A 22,778-nucleotide genomic window follows, 5' to 3' on the forward strand; every position below is an offset into this window, starting at 1 on the left:
CTCACAGTAATCCAAGGGAGGAATTGCCTGACGGTATTCAGGTCATGTTCAAAAGCCCAGAAACAGGGGTGTGGGAAGGACCAGCTACAGTAAAACGAATAGGCAGAGGTCATATGTGCTTGCTTACAGATAAAGGCATTCGTTGGATCCCAGCCAAGTGGGTGAAGCCCTATCTGAAACCACCGTCATCAACCCATGCTGTGTCCAGAGGCAAAAGCACCGATTCCAGACAGCCCTGAATCCACTTCTCCAACACCTGACAGCTGAGCAACGATCGGAGTATCTACCAAGTGTGCTGGAGTATGCTGAGGAAGTACTAGCAACTCCACATAGGCTTAACATACACCTTCGGATCCATTTCGTACCTGCTTAATTGGAGTTCCCCTAGACACAATGGAAGAATTTGGAAAACGGACCAGAGCTCAAATTTATGGTGACTTAAGTAAGGCCTAGTCAAATTGGTGTACTAATCAAAATGGAATAATCCCAGAAAATTGGTGTGAAAAACAAAAAATCCCTAGAAATCCTTTAGGAGCTCAGGCATTTAAAATCACTGAAAATTTAAATACTGCAAGTCAGGAACCACAGGAGCTGGATATTCTGGGATCAGTGCCAGGAAATTATTGTTTGTTCTTTGAGTACTTCAAGGGCAGAGAGCTGATTAGGGAGAGGTCAGGAAAGCCCGGAGATGACAGCACTTGGATATCTCCTGTTTCTTTGTGGTATTACAATACCACGGCATACTGTGCCAACTGGACACGGTCTGTGCCCTTAAAACAAAACTCAGCAAGCATATTGCCTCCTGGAGTTTTTCTCATTTGTGGAGATAGAGCTTGGACTGCAATTCCTCAGAAAGCATTAGGAGGACCTTGCTATTTTGGGAAACTGACACTGTTTGCCCCTAGCATTCAACAGATGCTTAACATCAGGCACAAATACCAACATCAGAAATGTAGTGTGCATTCATTAGGCTCAGGCTGTAAGGATAATGTAGAACTGGGGAAGAGGCCTTCGGCTATACTGGCATCACTTTTTACACCAGGCGTAGCTTCTTCACAGGCCCTTACACAATTAACGTGATTGGCTTGTTGGACAGGAAAACAAATTAACATAACATCTATAATACTGAATGAGCTTACCACTGATGTAGGTAGCATATGCCACGCTGTGCTACAAGACAGGGCTGCTATACATTTTTTGTTGCTAGCACAAGGACATGGGTGTGAGGATTTTGAAGGGATGTGTTGCATGAATTTCTCTGACCGCTCTGAATTTATTCACAAAAACTGACACTGCTTAAGGAGAATGTGCAAAAGCTCACAGTTGTTGACAATTCCTTTGATGTGTGGCTAAAATCCTGAGGAATAACTGGCTGGCTCAAGGACTTTGTGCGTTTTGGCATAATGATACTTTGTATTCATTTGTCACTTCTGCTTCTAGTGCCTTGCTTACTACGCTGGGTGCAGAAACTAAATGACTGTGCTTTTAAATCAGTCTGGCTTGTGCAAAAACAAAGCAGGGGAAATGTTGAGGATTTGTTGGAGATTGAGGAGTTTTTGAAAAACAATGGCCATATTCAGACGATGCACAATCCAGCCTGCTTGGGATAATGGACATGTTCAGAAAAAAGGGTTGGTATATCCTTGATAAAAGAAGAAGAGTCAAATGGACTCAGCAAGTTTATCAGTGAGCTTGGGAAAGTGAGGAAAAAAGACAGTTCATGGGTGGGACAGAAAACCACAGCCAGACGCGTGAAAAGTTAGATGATCCAATCAGCATCCTTAGACGCGTGAACAGCTAGGCCTGGCCAATCATGTATTAGCTAGAGACACGTGGACAGTACAGAATTATTATAAATACAGTCTTTTGAGGGATAATAAATTTGGCTTCACTGGATCATATTGGTTGTCCTGTGATATCGCTGAACCTCTGCATCCCGCACCGTTCCCCCCACAGGTTTCCAACAACACGGATGCTGTTAGTTCCAGAGCACCCAGGATCCGTCTTGCAAGTCAGCTCCGGCAGGAGCAAGGTGGCTGCCAGGGGGCTGCTTATGGCCTCTGACACCCAATTGCTCAGGGCTTCCCGGTGCCCCAGCCCCTCAGGGTCTGCCCCAGCCCAGCCAAGCTGCCCCATAGCAGCGCCAGAGGACACCCCACCAGCCAGAGGGACCTCGGAGCCCTCAGCAACGCAGGCAGCAGCACACGGGCAGGAGGACACGGATGGTGCTTCCTGCCTGGCACAGGGCTTGTGGCCATCTCCAGGCACCGCTCTCGCAGGGATCCCCGCAGCTCCGGCCCCTGCCCAGCCTCTCTGTCGGCAGCACAAAGGCTTCAGCAGAACCACCAAAGGCCAAGGGGCTTATGGCCATTTCCCCTGAGGCACTGCACGCCTGGGCAGCTGGCTGAGCACAAGCACCCTTTTCCCGCTCTTCCCCTATGCCCTGTGGACCCTGGGCAGCAAAAGAAAGATCCTGGCAGTCTGTGTATTATAACACAGTCTATATTTACATTGTAAAAGAAAACAAACAAAAAAACCCAAAACAAAAAAACAAAGAAAAAGGCTAGAAAAGAACGTTTCTGAAGAAAAAAAAAATGCCTCCTGATTTAGGTGGCCTCACAAAAAAGAGCCTGTGGATCAGCTCTCCACAGAGCTCCGGCAGGGCAGGCAGCTGAGCCGTGACAGGCGATGCCGCATCTTCCATGCCCTGCGCAGGTGACTTCGAAGCCGCTGGAACATGGAGATCGGAGCTGGATCTGATGACTTGAGGATGCAGAGTGTTTGAATTGCCAGGCTTCTGACAGCGAGGCTGACATCATTTGTTTGCTCTTCAAGGGCTGCAACAGAGAGCCACGGTCAGATCCCAGATCGTCAGGGACCCCAGGAGAGCCCCTGGCCAAGGCCATGCCAGCCGGCTCTTGCCATGTCCAGGAGGGAGCAGGGACCCAGGGGATCAGCCCGAAGCTGCCAGCGACGAATGGCACACGTGGCCCTGAAATCGCTGTGTGCTCTGCCCACGGGAGCAGAGCCCACTGCAGCCGGGGCAGGGCTCGCAGTTCTCCACCCGCTGTCAGCCCCCGTTGCCAGCCTGCTGCCCTCACTCACCACTGCAGATAAGCTGGAGCTCTTGCTGCTGCCCACTCCAGCTCTGCCCGGCGATCCCTGTGAACACAGAGCCTGTCAAGGCCCCAGCGGCACAGCTCCCTGCCGGCGGCGCTGCCGGCGCTGTGGCCACACGGCCTGCTGGCCCGACAGGGCTCAGCCCGGGCCCTGGCCGCACGCTGCCGCCCCAGGGCACGGCTGCCAGAGGGCGGCAGCAGCGCCGAGGCCAGCCGGAGCTCCACGGCGCCGGGCCCGGCCGGCACTGCCGGGGCAGCAGGCGGGGCTGGGGCCGAGCTGCGGCGGGCAGGGGAGGGAGCCCGGGCTCGTGGCTCACCCATGAACCTGATGGCCGCCTCTCGCAGGGGCTCCTGTGGGCTCTGCAAGTAGTGCAGGGCCCGGCGCAGGTGCTCGGCCGCTCTGCTCCTGTCCTCTGCCAGCTGGAGAGAGCGGCGGGAGGGAAGGAAGGGTTGGCGCGGGCTCAGCCCCTCGGCCAGGCGCTGCCTGCGCCCTGCCCCGGCCTCCCCTGCCCGCACAGCCCTGAGGCGCGGCCAGCAGCCGCCGGCGCCGGGCTCCCGAGGGGAGGGGCCAGAGGGCCGGCTGCTGCCTGGGGAGCGGCGGTGCCGGCCCGCCCCGCAGCTCTTCCGGGCCGGGGCTCCACGGGCACCCGGCTCTGGCCCACGGGAGCCTGGAGAAGAGCCCGCGCGGCCTCTGCGTGCAACAGCAGGCAAGGGCACAGCTGCCCCCCCCGCACACTGAGCATCGCCCTCAGGGGCCTTCTCCAGGCTGAGGCTGGGCATTCTTGGTCGTCCTTACCAGGCACTTGCTGAACTTCCACAGTTTCTCCTCCTTCAGCAGCTTTTTGAGATCCCTCCTCTTCATGAACTTGACCACAGAAAGCAGCGTTTCCCGGGAAGCCTGGAGAGCAGCAGAGACTTGGAGATGGTCCCAGAGCCCGGGGCATGGGACCAGCCTCCCTGTGCCACGGCCTGGAGGAGGCTGCGGTCCAGCAGCCGCAGGGCAGGATGCAGCCGAGCCCCCTCCCAGGGGGACAGCAGCAGCCCTCGAGTCCTCACCTCTGCCACGTGCTGATTCTCATCATGGCAGTGGAAGAGCAGTGGAAGCAGGCTCTGGTGCACAGGGCTTTCCAAAGGTTTTTCTCTCTCTTCCAAAAAGTCCATCATGTCTTGGAAGAGTTTTATGGAGAGCAGCTGTACCTGGCTGTTATCCTGTATAAAAAAAAAAGGCAAAAATACGTCAGCATTGGCTCCTCCAGGCCTTCCTGGGCACAGGCCTGGAAGTGCACAGGGCACACAGTTTCCAGGCAGCACCCAGTGGCTGTGGCTGGGGGCACAGGGCCTTACGTGGTCAAAGAGCAGCAGGAGCGCCTCAGCCAGCTCCAGGGCAATGGGGGTTGACATCAGAATGTATTTGTGCAGGAATATAAAGCTGAGCATCATCCGAGCTATCTCTGCATCATTGTCCCACAGTAGGTCCATGAGGCTGTCGGTCAAGCTCCACATTCTTTCGTCCTGTGCGGAACACAAGTCTGTGAAACCCCACCCTGCTGCTGCAGGGCCCAGAGGCCAAAGGCCTGTCCCGAAGCACTCGGGCAGCTGAAGTGGGAGGCAGGAGAGCTGGGAGCAGCTGCCCCAGCACCCAAAGCCCAGGCAAGGCCAAGCGACTGCGTTCCCAGCGCAGCTTCAGCCACTGCCCCCTTCTCACCATTGAGGGATCATCAATGAGCTCGAGAAGGGCCCTGAGCGCCAGGCGACGCCTCTCCCTGCACTCGCTCTGCAGGTACCTTGATGAGACCTTCACAACACTGTCAGCACATTCACTTGAATCCAGGCACTCGAGGACCTGAAAGGCACAGGGCAGTGATGGAGGGCCCAGCCAGCAGGACCCCGGAGCCACACAGGGTTGGGTACAGGCAGCAGCACAGGGTGCAGGCACCGTCCCAGGCGGCTGCGGTGACGAGAGGGCAGGGAGCTGGGAGGCAGCTCAGCGAGGCAGCGCTGGACACCCGGCTCACCTCCACAAGGAATGCCAGGGCAGGCAGATCCCAGTGTGGCTCCTGCGTGCTGAGGAGCCAGAGGAGGTGGAGTGCAATACTGGAACACAAGCGAGGATAAGCATGGCGCATCTCCCTAGGAGGGTGAAAAAGAGACCAGGAACCTGAGCAAATCTCTCCAGGGACATGCTCGCAGAGCCTGGTGGTCTTGCACCACCATCCTGCAAAGGCACCTGGGCCATTGAGGAGGTGTCTCCTTGAGTGCTCTCTCCCCTCCCAGCCTTTTCCAGTCTGCTTAGCTGTCCCTCAGTGACAAGGCCCTGTGTCCCAGGGTCACGGGGACTGTGTGGGACACCCCGGCACAGAGCACAAATGCCGGGAGCAGTGGGCAGAAGGGGAGTCTCACCTGGCCAGCAGACCCACGGCATAGTGGCGGGTGTCAGCACAGAGCAGCGTGTCCCAGCAATGCTTGCCTTCCAATGACACCACCACATCCTTGTGCTGCTTTCGGCAGAGCAGGGACTTCAGGGTCCGCACTGCAAACCTGTGTGCAGAGCAAAGCCCAGGTCACACTGGCAGCACTGGCTCCTTCCCAGGCCATGTGCCAGAGACAGGAGGACTTGGATGGAGCACCTGTTTGGGCTGGTGGCAAGGCCATGCTCTTCCTGGCATTGCTTCCAGAAGGTATCGACCTCCTTTGGCATCTCTTCAGTGCTGAAGAACACTTGGAAGAGCAGATGCACAAAAAGGCAGGGAAAGTATGCCGTCACTACATGTAAGATGTGGGGCTCCTGGAGGAACTTCCACATCACCACGGTTGCCTGCAAAGGACAAAGCCCCCCAAGAAAGCGCTCAGTGCCGAGGTGTCCGTGTGGCAGGGCCCGAGCTTGGCAGGGAGAGGCCCGGAGAGACCGTGCCAGGGGAGCACGGGGCCTGGTGGGCCTGAAGCTGCCCCTGGGCCAGGTTTTAGGCCAGCGCCTGAGGTGGGGAGATGCAGTGGGGGAAGGAGGAAGCAGAGCTGCTGGAGAGGTGGCCTTGGGGCCAGCAAAGGCCAGTTGCAGAAACTCACAGCCAGGGCAAAGACACCCGTTTTGTCCCCATCGGAGGTGCAAATGCTGCGCTCTGGCCAGCTCCCCAGCACATCCAGGAGGATCAGCAGCACTGGCTCCACAGTCCTGGCTGAGCCCATGATGGTCTTCCACATGGCCATGGCAGCTCTGTGGGGTTAGAGCTCTGTCTCAGGGCGGGTCTCAGACACAGCACCGTGGCCTGGGCATCCCTAGGGGCCAGGGCTTACCGCCGGCTCTGCCTCTGCCCACTGGCCCTTGCCAGCGGCACCCGGGCAGCCCAGCCCTGTGGGGACAGAGCCCTGAGGGGCGGCAAGGGACCATGGCAGCAGGCTTGGCAGCTGACGTGCCAGGGTTGGGAAAGCAGGGCCCTGGAACTCTCTGTTGGTCAGACACCTGGGACAGGTTGTACAGGGTGATGGGCTGGGGAGCCCTGAGCCCTCTGGGCAGGTGGGCCCCATACCTGTCACAGGACGGGGCCACACGCAGGAGAGTCACGACTGTGTCACCTGGGTGTTCTTTGGTGACACTCAGCAGGGTCTTGTCCAGCCGGTGCTCAGCAGAAGCATTGGCCAGGAGCCATTGGTGAATGTACCTCACCGTGGCGGGCACCTGGAGAATACACAGGGAGGCTTGGAAATCTGCCAGAGGGAGCGATGTCCCCAGCGTCCCCAGAGAAGTGCTTCCCTTCCCGGCGCACTGCAATGGCCTCAAAGGCACCCAGGGACCAGCAGGCACAGCTTGGGAAGCCATGTGACTCATGGGGGAATTGAAGCCTGGCCAAAGGCTGCTTACTTGTTCTGGCCTGGAAACACCCCTCTCCACGAGCAAATCCAGCAGGGCGGCACTGGTCTCATGTCCCAGGAGCTCTGAGTGAGCTCTGAGCCCAGTGCCCGTGGTGCTGGTCTCTCCCTGCCGGACGCTGTGGAGGAACTTGCAAACGAGCTGTAGGAGAAGGGCAAGAAGCCGGGGATGTTGCATGGACTGCTCCACACACGGTGCTCGGCTGAGCAGGGACAGCAGGCCCAGCCCAGGTGGGGATGGCTGCAGGTACCTGAGCTGTGCTGCGGAAGCGGCCACGGCTGGATTCCTGCTCTCGTGTGCACTCCAGGGCTGCATCTGGCAAAGAGTGAGCGCAGCCAGAGCTGAGGGGCTGCGGGAGAGGCCGGAGAACACAGCCCAGCCCTGCGCTTCCCAGGCAGGGAGAGCCCCGGGATGCCCCAGAAGGATGGAGCATGGCCACTGCGGGGTGTGTGCCTGGCCCCTCTTCCGTCCTCTCTGTGGGCATGTCCCCAGGGAATGGGATGGCATGGGATGGGGCCAAGTTGGCTGCAGGCTCCAGCTCTGCGGCCCAGATCTGCCACTCACCCTCCAGTGGTGGATGGAAGGGCACCACCTCTTCAGTCTCCTGTGCTGGGGCAGCTCCAGGGCCTTCTTCCTCCTCCACCTCCCCCAGCCAGGCCAGCTTGGGAACTCTCGAGGGTCTCTGCTCCATGCTACTGACTGGAGATATGTCAGGAGAGATGTCCTGGAAAAGCTCCAGGGCACCAAGTCCCACGCTCTGCCCTTGAGGGCAGCTGCAGAACAGAAGCCTCGGAAGGCCACTGGTCAGCGAGTCCTGTATTCAGGCCTCAAGCTCAGCCTCAGGAACAAGGCTGCAGAAAAGCTCCAGGTCAGACAGGAACGAGTGCGCTGTGCAGGGGCTCCTCACGGCACTGCTCTGTCCCGTTCTGAGCCGTTGGGTGTTCCGAGCACCCGGGCAAGCTTCTATTTCCCACGCGTCACAAAGGGCCCTTGGACACCGGCTTCCGTTCCGTGCCACGGTGACCGTGCTGCAGCGTGCCACCCAGGGCCCTTGCACACGCTGCCACCTGCCCTGGGGCTGCCCCCAGCCCGCCCAAAGTGGCCCAGGTTGGAAGGAATCCCTGGCCCCAGGGGTCTAAGACAGCCCGACAGGATCTTTAGGAAGGGCTCAGACCATCAGCAAACGCTGCCCTGCTCTGAGGGCTCGGTCCTATTCCCATAGCTTTACCTGAGAGCATTTTAATTTCTAAATTTTATTCATTTGAAGGGAGGGGATTTACATTTTCCATTTCAGAGATGGCTTCTGCCTTCCTTAGCAGACACCTCTCTTTTCAAACCAAGACAATTGTTTCTCATTTTGCTGGGGAGCCCCGTTTTACACCGGGGACCTGGAGAACCATTCCCAGCAATTTGGAAAATCCTAGGTGCTCCATCCACCCATAGATGACATCTCCAAATTTGCCCCGAAAGTGGGTCCAGCTTTTATAGGCCAAAAGGAGCAAGTTCAAGTGACTTGATGCTATCTTCAGCCCAGAAAGCCCTGCAGCTGATGGCACACTTCACAATCAGCAGGGACACAGCTAGGCCAAAGGCCAGACCTCTGCTGGGAGGCTTTCTCCTCAAACACCTTTCAAACAAACCCCCATTCAAGTCAGTGGGGAAAGTTTCTTCAAATGATACATTTCTGGCACATAACTACACAGGGTTATGTGAAAGATTCTAAAGCAGCTGCTTTGGAGTCAAAGAGCCAGCATTACGAGTCCTTGTCATCTGTTTGTCACTAATTCACACTTTGGGAGATTTGAAGGAGTTAGGAAGGAGCTAGAGAGCGGACCTCTGAGTTTTTTAGATGATGCCATTTCTTTTCCTTATCTTCTGCATAGACAGGAAGGGTGAGTTTGGCTCCCATCTCCACTGCACGGCTCACTAGGACGCAAGACTTCTAGTTACAAGAGCTTTTAAGGATTTCTTGGCCAATAAGACACTGCTAACAAGGATATCTATGTTTTTCTTTCAGAGGTGAGACATCAGAAATAATGATAATGTGTTGCATTTTAAACCAAAGAGGAAAAGAAACGAAAGCACACACAGAGGATTTGGCAAAGCCAAGAGATGCCAGTGTGGCTAATCCTGTTGGCCGCTCAGTTATTGCAGACCTTTGCTACTTTGCCATTTGTCTTATTTGGAGATTGTGCTCAGATAATTCAATGATGGGTACAAGAGAAATCTAAAAAACCATAGCTGATCAATGATGCAAAATATTACAACTTAGGAAAATGTAAATAGATTGTGAAGTATTTACATCAGGGTGATGACAGTTACCACACAGAGACCAAAAGAAGCCCTTTTAACAAAACTTCAATGATATCCTTGATCCTCAAGCCCTACTATCCATTTGTTTGGCTGATGTAGTATAATGTAAAAATACTGTTCAATACCTTGTATTGCTTATACTTTCCAACACTTCTGATGTGTTTTCTAAAAGCTGTGAGTATTTTTTAGTTTGAAAAAAATCTATTATTTTGGTAGTTACATTGCAGTTCTGTCTTTTCCTTTTGGTACTCAGCTGAAAAAATAAAGGAAAAAAAAGAGCAGAAAAAGTTGCTGAGGTGGACAGTAGATCACAAGGAGCAAAATTACAGGAGACAAGTGCATTAAAACTGCCACTGCTTAAGAGCATCTCTCACAAAAAGCAGATGGGCTGCACTGTCCCAACTCCATCATTTCAACTTTCCATGTTTTGTTTCTTACTTTGCAAAGCTGAGCTGAGGCATTTTTACCTAATATGAATAACAACTAGAAATACACACTTACAGTTCTCTTGTATTACTGCAACAGCACTAGGTACCCTTAGTATTTTTTTGGGCAATTGCAGTGCTGTCCCTAAATTTAAACCGGATCAAGATATTATTTGTAGCTTATTCTTGAAAGTAATTTGTAGCAAAAGTAAAAAATTATTGCAGATGGTCAGTGACTGGACTGTTATGTGTATGGGATGCACAGGATGATTTAAGTGCTGCTTCATTCTGTGTGACTCCAGGCTTTGAAAAGAGTAATCCCACTTGGCATTTGGATTCCATTTGGTCTCAGGAATTATGGATCCAGAGTAACTTGTTAGAAGCTTGTGAAAAAATGTCTCTGAAGTTTTCAGCAGAGCTGAAGTGTACCGAAGGATGAGAATTCAATGAATAATTCAATGAATACTAAGAATAAGTTTGAAAAGCATATCCAGTTATCCTACTGGCTATGTCCAGTGACTGTCCACTGCTACAGTACAGTGCACAATGTCACTGTAAAATTGTGAATGTCATCTTCAGACCGATCTATTAAGACATTTTATTTCTGATCAGAGTTACTTTGTACAAATTACCAAGCTGTTTTGCCTTTTTGAGGCTCTTGGTTTTTTGTGTGAAGTATTTCCATGTATAATACAGGTGGCTCCTGTGTCTTGGTTTGGAAAGACAGGTGTTTGCTAAGGAAGGCAGGAGCCTTTCTTGAAATGGAAAAATGCAAACCCCTTCCTTCAGAATTGTTATAAATTTAAATTAAGGGGGGCTCTCAGGTAAAACTATGGGAGCAGGAATAACAGTTCTTTATTAGGGAAGTGTTGGCGATGGAGAGAGATTGGGAGACTGACTCGGGGATCAGAATCCGATTTTATTGTGGGATACAAGCACTTATATACTATTTTAGGGAGACTAGTAATGTGTACTACAATGATTAGGTTACAATTACCTACACAAACTTATGCATAAAACAACATCCCTTGCTTGCAGAGTTTAATGGGATTTTCTTTTTCCAGTAAACCCATCTGACTCAATCTTCTTGCAATCTAGGTGTAATTTTCAAAGTTCTGTTTGCTTTTGCCAAGGCATCCTGGTATCAAATCTCTTATGTTAACCAGGTCCAAAGTCCATCATCTGTCTTCTGTCCTCCAACATTCCAACATCTTAACACCTGAATTATATTACTGACTGATGGGAATGGTTTAGATTGTAACCTCTGTCATCAATGTACAGCTCAGATTCTTAAGGAAGCACCCTGAAGGAGATGATGCCTATTTGGAAAACGTGGGGGTTCCCAGGATGGGGCACCACTGATCCAGGGCATCGAGGCGCTGCCTGCAATTGTCCATAACCACCTCTAAGGAGCCTCCAGGGCTTCACCCTCCATGAGCTGCAGCAGACGTGTTGGGAAAGTTGGCAAGAGCCCGTGGAATGGTCCTTGTTGCAGGCAGATTAGCCACTTGTAGCTCTTCAAGACTCCCTCCCGTGAAAAGTGAAAAAACTTAAACCATTCCTAAATGTGAAAAACACGTTCACTCTCCTGTGAAAATGTAAAAAGTTTAATAAAGGACAATGGGAGACCAGGACCATGGAGTAAAAGTTATTACGGTCGGTGCATGTTGGCACTCAGCCAGGAGCACCCTGTTACCTTCGGGGATCCCCCTGAAATACCTTTTCCATTACATCAGCCTGTTGAATATTCATGGCCCCTCATGCATAGCAAACTTTTCCCCAAAGCAGTTTACATGTTTCAAGAACTGTTTCGCATGGCTCTTCCTTGGGTCTGCCTTTTTAGAGCATGCAGATTCCTTGGTTGTAGTTGTAATCCATTCTTATCACCTCCAGGTTTTGGGCCTTGGTCTACTCTGATTCTGAGAAATTTAGGTTTTGGGATTTTTAGTATGTTGTGGATGGAAGCAAGACGGATGGCACAGGTTGTCATCCTGGGTTTCTTCTTCATGCTTCTTCTTCCTTCTTCTTCATAGGTTTGGGTGGCTTTTTCTAATTGGGCAGAAATTCCACATTGCAAGCTCTTTGGGATCAGCTACTGGGTTAAAAGGGAAAATAATCTAGGTGTCAGTTCTTAATTGGATAGTTTAGTCTTAAAAGACCTTGGAACAAGAGATTGTTAGCCATTTTGTGCCTTCTAATGAAAAGCTGCTGAACTCACATTAATGAGACTGTTTTACTGATAAGAAATAATAAACACTTGAGTCCAAAGATGAATTACTGTCTCAAGTCCCTTCAATCCAGAGCCAGTGAAACTGACGACTGGTACCCCCACACCTTGAGGTAGTGCCAAGGCAGAACTTGTTCATGCTCTTTTCTCCTGGTGATTTTCTAATCCCATCCAGACTCTGATGGCAAAGCTGTGCTGGTGACAAAATACTGACCTTGGAATCCTCGGGCACTTTCTGGGTGGGTGTTTGAATCTGCTTTTCCAGGGCCTTGGGCTGAGCAGGGTGAGGCCGAGGCCTGGGGCCCTCCAGCTGGCACCGGGCAGTCCCCGGGGCAGCGGCGAGGGGCGGCACTGAGGGGCAGCACAGGGCGCATTTCCCCCGAGCGGGCGGGCGAGCGGCAGGGAAAGGTGCCCTGGGCACAAGGGCAGGCACAAGGGCCCCGGCTCTCTGCAGGGCAGGCAGCCCATCGCCAATCGCTGCTCCCAGAGCTGCTGCCAGGGCCGTGTCTCCTCCCCGCCGCTGACCCTGCACCTGCAGTGCTGCATCCGGCTCTGCCGGGCTCCCCGGCACGGACGGCAAGGACGTGGACACGCTGCAGCAGGGCCCAGGAGGGACAGCGAGATGGTGCGAGGGCTGCAGCTCCTCTCCTGCAAGGAAAGGCTGACACAGCTCGGCTTCTTCAGCCTGGGAAAGAGACTGGGCCTTGATCTAACTGTGCTCTTCCAGTACCTGAGGGCAACCTACAAGAAAGCTGGACTGGGACTTTGTATGAGGGCAGGCAAGGACAGGACAAGGGAGAATGGATCCAAATGTAGAGAGATTAGGTTTAGGTAAGGGATTCAGAAAAAAGACTCTCCTGGAACAGGCTGCCCAGAGAAGGTGTGCATGTCCCATCCCTGACAGTGTTCAAGGCCAGGCTGCATGGAGCTCTAGACAAGCCGGTCTGGTGCAAGGGGTCCCCAGCCACAGCAGGGGGGTTCCCAGCAGCCATGGGATCTTTTAGATCCCTTCCAAGCCAAAGCATGCCACAACTCCATGACTCTGGGATACTTCCCCTACTCATCCTCTGGCAGGAAAAGAAACTTGGCCCCAAGCTCCACACTGCAGACTATGTATTTTGGCAGCCTGCATCTGCGTCAACAGAGGATGAAAAGAGATGACATTAGCGACATGATTTCCCTTTTCTACTAGAAAATTTAATGCTCTGCTCCTCTCCACTTGCGCAAAATTGTCAAAGAGGCAATTCTTCCCCATCAAATGCTTCGCCTCACACAAAGAAGAAAGAAGCCACAAGCCAACACTCTTCTTTATTGCTACATTGTTTTCTTTGGTTACTTCTCTAATAGGAATGACTTTGGGGTGTGATTTGTTTGTTTCTCTCTTTCGTTCCTTGGGGCGCGCGGCAGCTCCTCCGTTGGGTTCGCGGTGGCAATGGAGGAACGGCCGCGAGCTCCGGCGGCTCCGCAGCAGCAGCAGCAGCAGCAGCAGCAGCAGCAGCAGCAGCAGCAGCAGCAGCAGCGGCAGCAGCGCTTCTCTCGATCGGTTTTCCGCTCGACTTTCCACTTGCTCCCCATGCCGTCCCGTCCCGTGCCGTCCGTGTTCCGCCTCTCCCAGGCCGGCTCATGCCACGTCCCGCAAGGCGCCCCTCGGCGGGGCCGCCCCGTGCCCGCCCCTGCCCGGCCCGCCGTGGTTCCGCCTCCGCCGGGCTCTCTCCGTACTGGCTGTGGCGCCGCTGGAAGAGCTGCTCGCTCTGGTGCTGGCGGAGCAGCACGGTCTTTTGGCTCCGCCTGGCGCGGGCTCTGGCCCAGCCGCGGCCGAGGCCCCGGCCCCGAAAGAAGCCCCTGCCGCGGTTCCGCCCGCTGCCGCCCCGCTGCCGCTCGGCTCCCGCCCCGTGGCCGACAGCGTCGCCGGCAGCTTCCCCGCTCCGAGCTCCGCCTCTCGCCAGCTCGGCCGCCCGCCCCGAGCCGCCGCAGCCCGGGGCGGCTGGGCAAGCAGCAGCGCGCCGGGCGGGCGGGTGCCCCGAGCAGAAGAGCGGGAGCGCGGTGCTGCCCGCACGGGCGGAGAAGCCTCCCCTAGAGCAGCTCTACAGGGAGGGCCCGCTGCTGGGCTGCGGCGGCTTCGGCAGCGTTTACTCCGGGACCCGGCTCGCCGACGGCGCCCCGGTAAGAGACGGGGCCGGTCGGAGGGGGGCGGCGGGCGGCGGGCGGCGGCCGAGGAGCTCAGCCCGCCGCTCGCCTTGGCTCGCAGGTGGCCATCAAGCGAGTGTCCCGGGACCGCATCTCGGAGTGGGCGCGGCTGGTGAGTGAGCGGGGCCAGCGGGAGGAGCCGGCGGGGCGTGCCGGGCGGGGCGAAGGCGAGGCCCGGCAGGGCGGCAGCCGGAACACTGCGAGGGGAGCAAGCGTGGGGTGAGCGGGGTGGCGAGCAGTGGCAGGGTCGGGCAGGGGGTGCCCGAGGCGCGGCGCAGCATCGGCCCCGCTGACAGCATCGCGGTGCCCCCGCAGCAGAACGGCGCCCTTGTGCCCCTGGAGCTGGCGCTGCTGTGGATGGTGTCGTGGCCTGGCTTCCGCGGCGTCGTGCGGCTCCTGGACTGGTTCGAGGTGCCCGAGGGCTTCGCGCTGGTCATGGAGCGTCCGGAGCGCTGTCAGGACCTCTGGTACTTCCTGCACGAGCGGCGCTTCCTGACGGAGCCCGTGGCGCGGGGGCTGTTCCGCCAGGTGCTGGAGGCCGTGCGGCACTGCAGCAGCCGCGGCGTCCTGCACCGCGACATCAAGGCCGAGAACGTCCTCGTGGACCTGGCCACAGGCGAGACGAAGCTCATCGACTTCGGGTGCGGCACGATCCTCCAGGACACGTTCTACACCCAGATGTCAGGTGAGCCCAAAGCCAGGGCCCAGCCAGGCAGTGGAGGTTCCCCCCTTTGCTGGTAGAGGGGGAAGAGGGAGGGAAGGAAGGAGGGGGAATTCTTCTTCTGCCAGCTGCAGCCAAGTTGCTTTTTGGCAGGGCAGGGGCTGGCTGTTGTGGGACGGGAGCTGGCTGGGAGGGAGGGAAGGAGGAAGGGAGGGAGCAGGATATGCCTGATGAGCTGCGCCCGTGTCCCATAGGAACACCGGAGTGCAGCCCACCGGAGTGGATCCTCTTTGGCTGCTACCATGGCCAGCCAGCCACCATCTGGTCCTTGGGCATCCTGCTCTATGAGCTGGTCTGCGGGCACCTTCCTTTCCACACCAATGAGGACATCATCCGGGGCCAGCTTTGCTTCCCCGCCCGGGTGTCTCAAGGTGGGGATGCACCCTCAAGGCACGAGGGGTAAGAACGGGGTTGGGAGGGGCAGCTGGCACAGAAGCGTCCTGCTCTTGCAGCTGGTGAGGAGGTGGATCTCCTGGGCTTAGCTGGAGGAGGTGGCACCTGTGCCTCTGTGCTGGTGTCCTCCACAAGAGAGGATCGATGGGAAGCTTTTGGCTGCAGCACTCCTGGTGTGGCCTGAGCACTATGGAATGTGGGAGAGCATGGACAGGAGCCTTTTCCCGCTGAGCGACGGTTTCTGTTTTTTCTCTGCAGAGTGCCAGCACCTCATCAGGTGGTGTTTATGCATGGACCCCACCGACAGACCATCACTGGAGGACGTTTTTGAGCATTCTTGGCTGCAGGAGCCCTGTCTGGCCTAGGAGACAGCAGAGATGCATCCCTGTGCACAGTAGGATCCAGGAGCCCAGCAAGTACCAGCAGCACGCGTCCCGTGGCGCTGGAAGAAAAGCCCAGAGCGTTTCCCTGCGGCTGCGGCGCGGAGGAGAGAGCGCAGCCGAGGAGATGCTTCCGCTGGTCCCCGGCGAGCTGTGGAGGGAACAGCTCTGAGCTCCCCATCCTATTGGAGAAGTGGTGGCAGTGCAGTGAAGGTGCCATGGACTGGGACAGGGGAAACATTCCCCTGCATCTCAATGGCATTCTGGTGTCACCACAAGCCGAGGCACAGCCGGTGTGTTCTTCTGGAGGATGACGTGGAGCTGGGAACACCATCCTGGAGCAAGCTGCTGGCAGGGCAGAGCCAATGGGCTTTGGCTGCGGCCCCTACCTGGAGGACACGCTCTGCGCTCCGATGAAATCAAGATGAGTCCCCAGCCGGCACAGGGGTGGGGGGATGCTGGTGCTTCCAGGCAGGGCAGGGCTCGGCCTGGCCACGTGCCAGAGGTTCCCTGCTCGGCGGCGCTGGGGAATATTAATTTTTCTGCCAGCCCCTGAGCTGCTTTTTGGCAGGACAGCGGACGGATGTTGTGGAAGGGGAGCCGGCTGTTGGCCTTGCTGACAGCTTCTGCCAGCCAGCCTGGCAGGTGGTGAGGCGGGGGCAGCCAGCCTGACAAAAGCATCCATCCATGTGGATGGGGGGTGGTGGGGGGTGGGGGGGGGACAGGTTTTGAAGCCGTGCCCCAGCTGGTCTGCTTTGCAGGCCCTTGAGGAAGGGGCGCCTTTACACGTGCGAAAGGTGGGGATTTTCCCCACCCTTGGGCAGGTTTAATTCTTGCATGGAGTGGTCAGACCCTCCTCAGGCCTGTGAAACGGTGACAGGCTTTGTGCTTTTTCTTGTTTCCAGGCCTTGTTTTGAATTGACTTCCATGCAATTGTTCTCTGTTTTTCCCAGGAGGATTACACCTGGTGCCCGGACCAGACGGGGAAGCGCCTGCAGCGTCTGTGGAGCACGTCCAGTGGCAGCACTACCCCAGGGGCCACGGTCTGCAGGGACAGCCCCTTTCAGAAGGACGAGGACCTGGTGCAGGATCGGCTCCTCTCCTGGCAGCAGCTCTCCAGAGGTGGGCACCCGGCTCCACAGCTCAGCTGGCAGAAGGGCTCCGGGCAGGCGGCAGTGGGCACACGGGCATCCCGCTCTTGCAGCTGCTGAGGAGTTGCTGTGCCGTGATTAGGGGGAGGAGGTGGAACGTGGCCTGCCACGCCTTCTCTAAAACAGAGACTAGGACTGGAGGTTTGGGCTCTGAGCACAGCCAGCAGCCTGGCCCGGGCACAGGCCATGGTGGGACAGGGGGACAGGAGCCTGCTGCGACTGACCGTGGCTCTCTGGTTTCTCTCCGCAGGCTGCCAGCACCTCATGCCATGGGAATGGCACCGCTTGGCCTGCCAGGCTCGGGGGGCTGGAGGGCGGCCGGTGTTCATTTGCTGTCAAAGATAAATTATTTTGGTTTTTTTTGTTTTGTTATCATCGTCATCGGAGCATTTCTTTCATCCTTTTCCAAGCTTTTGGCCTGTTGTGATAAATAGATATGATTTGTGCTAACAAAATCTGGTGGTTTATACCAGCTGGACTCTATTGTGGTCTATACCATGTTTTATTTCCTGCATAGGTAAAATACCATGTATCAAATTTGATCAAAAAGAGAAATGAGGGAGTGTGAAAACCTGGATTTGTGGGATGTAGAAGATACCAAAATTCAGTCTTTAATAAAAACATGAATTAATATTATCCAAAGAGAAGATGGGGGAAATTCTGATAAATGGATGTGGTTTGTGCTAACAAAATTGTAATTATATCAATATTTTGGGAAGAAAATGGGAAAGGTATATGTGATTCATAGTATGAAGCAGATGGGCTTCTTTGTAGATGATACATGTAGGAAACAGGATACAGGAGATTTGAATTGGCCTTGATGAACAAAAGTTAGGAAGACTCCCAAGTCAGAATTGGCATCAAGACGAAGTTAAGACAACTCCCAGGACAGGATCGGCCATGACATGAATAACGTTGGGACGATTCCAGACAGGGAGTCTAAAAGAGTGTTCTTATCTATAAAATAATAAGGTTTAATTGGAGCATAGTGCTTACTTACATAACACAGGACTTGGGGCACAGGCACAGCCTGCCAGGTTATTCAGAGGACAGTGAGGAAGACTGTCGGCCTTCCTCAAAGGAGAGTCCCAGAGAGCCAGAAGCCCCCTTAGCCACAGTGGGAGCATGCGCTGTGAGTGTGGTGATGTCGATTTCAAGAATCAGAAAAAGGAGGAGATTTACAGGAAAATATTGATGAATATGTATTAGCCCACAGTACATAAGTTGTGTTTGGATCCTTTTGCCTTTTGCACGTCAGGCAGGGTGGGAAGCCCTCCCCGTACCCTGATTGAGCAGTTTTGGTTATGTGTCACAGTGAGGGAGGCTCGGTGACACCTCAATGTGAGAATCGGCAAGCTTTGTTTATTGATTAGAGCATCAGACATTTAAGCACAACATGTAATAAGCTCATGCATATTCTGTAAGCTAAGCAGTCTATTGGTTATTCTTACTTCTTCATTCTTTACAACTTACATCTCCCTTTTCTCATGCTCTGCTCTCGGCTACATCATCTTGTTATCAGACTACAGCTATACCCAAGGCCACTGTGGCCTTGCAGGTGTAAGGCCTCAGATTAGCTGGGCCAGTACTTTTCCAATTCTCAGCTATCCAGAGCATGTCTACGTCACCTTTGTCATGTAACCAATTCCCAACAATTCCCCTGTTTTCTTTTTGCACAAGCAATGTTTGATTAAATGCAATAAATATTATTTTTTATACTATTTTTTATCAGCACATGCAAAAACAAAGCAAAACTAATAATATTAACAAAGCTATAATACTTATTATAATATTAGCTTTAAGAATAAAACAAAGCTATAATCTTAGGCCTAAAGTTTTGAGCTATTTATCAACACTAAAGCTTAATTCTACTTGTAAGTTTCTAGTTAACCTCTGCAACTCAGAGAGCTGGGAGTAAATAGACTGCGACTGGTTAAAAAGGTCTATATAGCACATGCTTTTAGATTTTTTACAGTTATGCAGTTCTCTTTGGTGTACTCACAGGGTTAATTTACAGCTCTTTGGTACTACTCTCACCCCCCCCCCCCCCCCCACCCGGGCTGGGGAACAGAGGCAGAACTTTTAGGAGTTACTTTCTCTAGGCCGCTGGGGCAAGCAGGGGAATTTAAGCATTTTAAACTTTAACGGCAACTTCTAAACTAGACTCGAATCGGCTTGCAAAAAACGCTGAGTTTTTACACAGGCCCTTGCGGCACCGCAGGGGCAGGATGGCGTCCCCCCACTCCTCCTCGTCTTCCCCCCCGTCTCAGCTGCCCCCGCAGGGGCAGTCTCGGGACAGTTCGAAAAGTTCGGGAGGGAATCTCGGCTGATTGCAGGCGCTGGCAGCTACTGTTGGGGGCAGAGGGGTGGCTCTGAAGACGGTTCCGCTTGGTGGTCGCTATTGTCGACTCCAATCTTCTTCACCGGCGCGGCAGGCGAAGGCGGGGTCGCCGCGTGAGTCGGTGGGGGCTGCAAAGCTGAAGGAAATGCATCTCTTGCCGGGTTGGGGACGGCAGCCGCGTCCTTTCCGGGTGCCGAAAGCTGCAGTGCAGGCGCAGACAGCTGCTGGTGGAGCCAACACGGGAGATGGCAGGACAGCCGCGGCCGGAGCTCTCACGGGCTCTGCTGGGGAGGCGGCCACGGGAGGGGTCAGCACGGGTAATACAGGGTCGACTCCCGCCGGCACCGCTGTGAATGCAATTGCCGGCTGCGATGCAGAAAAAAAAAAAAGCACAAAGTGGCCGCAGCAGTTTCTGCTCCCAGCGGGGGAGCTAGATGTTACTTTTACCGCGCCGCTGCTTACTAAGTTGTAAAGTTAGTCTCACGTCCAATTAATAAAGATCTTACTGTTTGTTGGCTTGCTGTAACAGGCTCTTTAACTCTTGTTTGGTTACGTTGCGGCTTGCAGTCTATATGCAAGCAATCTTGGGAGTTCTTTTCCCAGGTTAATACTTTATAGTCTTCACTTTTCTAAAAAGCATTAAAAAAAAAAAAAATCATACGCTGCTTGTCTTTTCATACCTTTCAATTTAAACGTCAGCGCTGTTGCAGCCCTTCCAAGACGTCGGCGGCGTTCATCAGCCGAGACTCTTCTCTAGGGTCGCTCGGGGCCGGAGTACCAGCTCTTTGCCTCCCGTGCTGCTTCGGGACCGACACGGATACTGCACTGGACCGTGGCCAACAGGTTCAAGCTGAGACTCCTCTGTAGGGTCACTCGGGGCACGGAGACCACCAGCTCTTTTGCCAACCCCCCTCTCTAGGGTCCTTGTTCAAGGCGCGGAGCACCAGCCCTTTCGCCTCCCCCCTCTTTTAGGGTCTCTGTTCGAGGCGCCATTTGTCACAGTGCAGGAAGCTCGGGTCATCTCAATGTGAGAATCGGCAAGCTTCGTTTATTGATTAGAGCATCAGACATTTAAGCACAACATGTAATAAGCTCATGCATATTCTGTAAGCTAAGCAGTCTATTGGTTATTCTTACTTCTTCATTCTTACAACTTACATCTCCCTTTTCTCATGCTCTGCTCTCGGCTACATCATCCTGTTATCAGACTACAGCTATACCCAAGGCCACTGCGGCCTTGCAGGTGTAAGGCCTCAGATTAGCTGGGCCAGTACTTTTCCAATTCTCAGCTATCCAGAGCATGTCTACGTCACCTTTGTCATGTAACCAATTCCCAACAAAAATGCTCCCTTAAAATCCCTCCAAATACCCCCAAACCTTCTCAGGATGGATTTGGAAGTAATTTTGGGTTAATTTCAGGTAATTTTGGGTCAATTCTGGGTTGATTTGGGGTCGTTTTGGTACCTCCTGGAAACAAAATTTGGTGTAGGATTCAAACCCAGCCAAAATTCCCCCAAATCTCAAAATCCCAAAAATTTCCCCCCAGCTGCCTGGTTGTGGGATCGATTTTTGGTGGATTTTGGGTTAATTTGGAGGAAATTTTGGGTGGTTTTAGTACCTTGTGGATGCCCAAGCGAGTGAAGGATTCAAACCCAGCCAAAGTCTGCTCAAATCCCTCAAAACTCCCCTCAAATTTCACCCAGAGCCCCTCAGGATGGGTTCTGAGGTAATTTTGGGTGGATTTTGGTTAATTTTGGGTCCTTTTGTGAAGCAGTGAGGGTGCAGGGCTTTGAGCGGGGCTGAGCAGCGGGACAGGAAGGGAGGGAGGGAGGGAGGAAGGGAGGGATGGAGGTGTGAACCTCCTCCGGGGATCCCCTGATGGGGACACCCCTAAAAAGTTCTGTGCCAGGATTGAGAAACAAACGGGACCTTTGGTTTTTTTCAGTCTTCAGGCTGTTGTTTATTTTTCTCTTACCAAAAGTTCAGCACGCCGTCTGCATACCAGACTTAGCGTACAAAGAGAAGGCACCAAAAGTCACAGGACACACAGGTTCAAGGTCTTTTAAAACGATTTTGCCCAATTAACTCTTAGAACACATTTTATTTCTACCTTTCTACCAGTAACTAATTCTCTGTTTACCACTCAGCATCTGCATTGCAGCTCTTTCCAACCAATCACCCTGTGCTCCCAACATGGCAGAAAATGGAGGAGATGAAGAACAAGAAGGAGATCAGGCAATGCCCAAAATCCTCCCTTCTATCCACCCTCAGACTAAAAACCCAAAGCTCTCAGTTTTTCACCCTGTGATAAACTACACTAATCTCTATTTCACACACTCATAGATCCCAATTCTTCCCAAAGTCCTGGAAGCTTTCTGCATGGACAAATATTAAAAGCAGTGTTCTCTTGGGGAGAGAGAACACTGTCCTGTCCTTGGGGATCAGTCCTGTCCTTGGGGATCATGACTTCTCAGGACAGGCAGGGAGACATTCCCTGTGCCCTGGGTTCCAACAGCAGGGGGGAAGGGGAGGTTGGGGACAGGAAAAGAAGGACTTGGGCAGGAAAAAGGGGAACCTTAAACAGCGTGGTAAGTGCCATCTCTAGAGGGAGGGCCCGGGACGGCACGGCCGTCACCTTCCCGGGTAGGTGTGGATACACAATCCAGGTCAGATTTCCCATGGATCCGTCTGGGAAACATTAGGGAGCTGGAGATGAAGAATCCTGAACAACCTCGCAGGTGGTGTTTGTGACAATTGTTTTCCTCATGGATTGTTTACCCCAAGGGGTGTTTTCTTAATTAGCCAATCATGTGAAACATAAAATAACCAATCAGGTCCACCTGTATTGGGATCGAGTACAAAAAAATGGGTTTCCTTATAAAGATGATTATTGGCCTTCTGAAGATGCATGGAGTGTGTCACTCATTTATCCGTGTCATTTCTGACTCAGCAGTGACAGGCAGGGTAGGGGGAACATGGAAAGACTGGGAGGGGAAGGAGGACACAGAACGGAGAGAGGACAGCAGCACTCCCGTGTCACCTCTGGATGGATTCTGTCCCTTGTTCTGCCCTCAGGAAAAGAGAGACAGGGTGGCACAGAGTGTTGGGAAGGATGAAAGTTCGACAAGAAACTTTAACAGATATGTGTGCATGACAGAAAGATTTTTGAATGTAGAATCTGAAAAAGGAATAGAGATGGAACCAAGTTTTTACATAGAAGAATTGTTGAGCCAGTCTTACTGGGTAACTAAGGCAAAGGGTGTGCTACTTACAAGGGGTTTTTATGGCTTACAGCAAAGGATAAACCCACCTCAAACAAGAAGATGTTTTTACCAACCAAAAAGATTCCACAGGCAAACAAGTCAGCAAAGTTGCAAGTAGAAAAAAGGTCTCAGAATTTTCCACTGTGAGAAAACTGAAAAACAACTTCTAGCTTAAACTAACGTACTAACTTTTAGTGACTGGAGAATAGTGACATGAATATGGTAATTACAGGAGTTATGATAGGCTATAGGTAAAAGTAAAGGTATAGATTGTTTCTTCTGTGTTAAGATGCTCAGCAAAGCAGAGTATATAATGCACTGTAACCAAAGCTAAAGGATCTCCAGGCCTGCCTGCAGCTGGAGCTGACAGCTGGAGGCACAGGCTCTGTCACC

At 53.4% G+C, this 22,778-nt stretch overlaps 1 protein-coding gene across 1 annotated transcript; it reads left to right on the forward strand.

The window, feature by feature from the left end:
- The first annotated feature begins 11,991 nt into the window (after positions 1 to 11,991).
- On the forward strand, positions 11,992 to 16,324 carry LOC132334997 (serine/threonine-protein kinase pim-3-like). Its single transcript, XM_059861118.1, is given in 8 exon segments — positions 11,992 to 12,062; positions 12,488 to 12,574; positions 13,565 to 13,992; positions 14,118 to 14,248; positions 14,452 to 14,821; positions 15,052 to 15,228; positions 15,509 to 15,592; positions 15,595 to 16,324. Coding segments are annotated over 8 exon segments (1,698 nt in total). The 3' UTR covers positions 15,945 to 16,324.
- Positions 16,325 to 22,778: the final 6,454 nt, after the last annotated feature.

Source organism: Haemorhous mexicanus, chromosome 16 (genome assembly GCF_027477595.1).
Source record: "Haemorhous mexicanus isolate bHaeMex1 chromosome 16, bHaeMex1.pri, whole genome shotgun sequence".
Lineage (NCBI taxonomy): Eukaryota > Metazoa > Chordata > Aves > Passeriformes > Fringillidae > Haemorhous > Haemorhous mexicanus.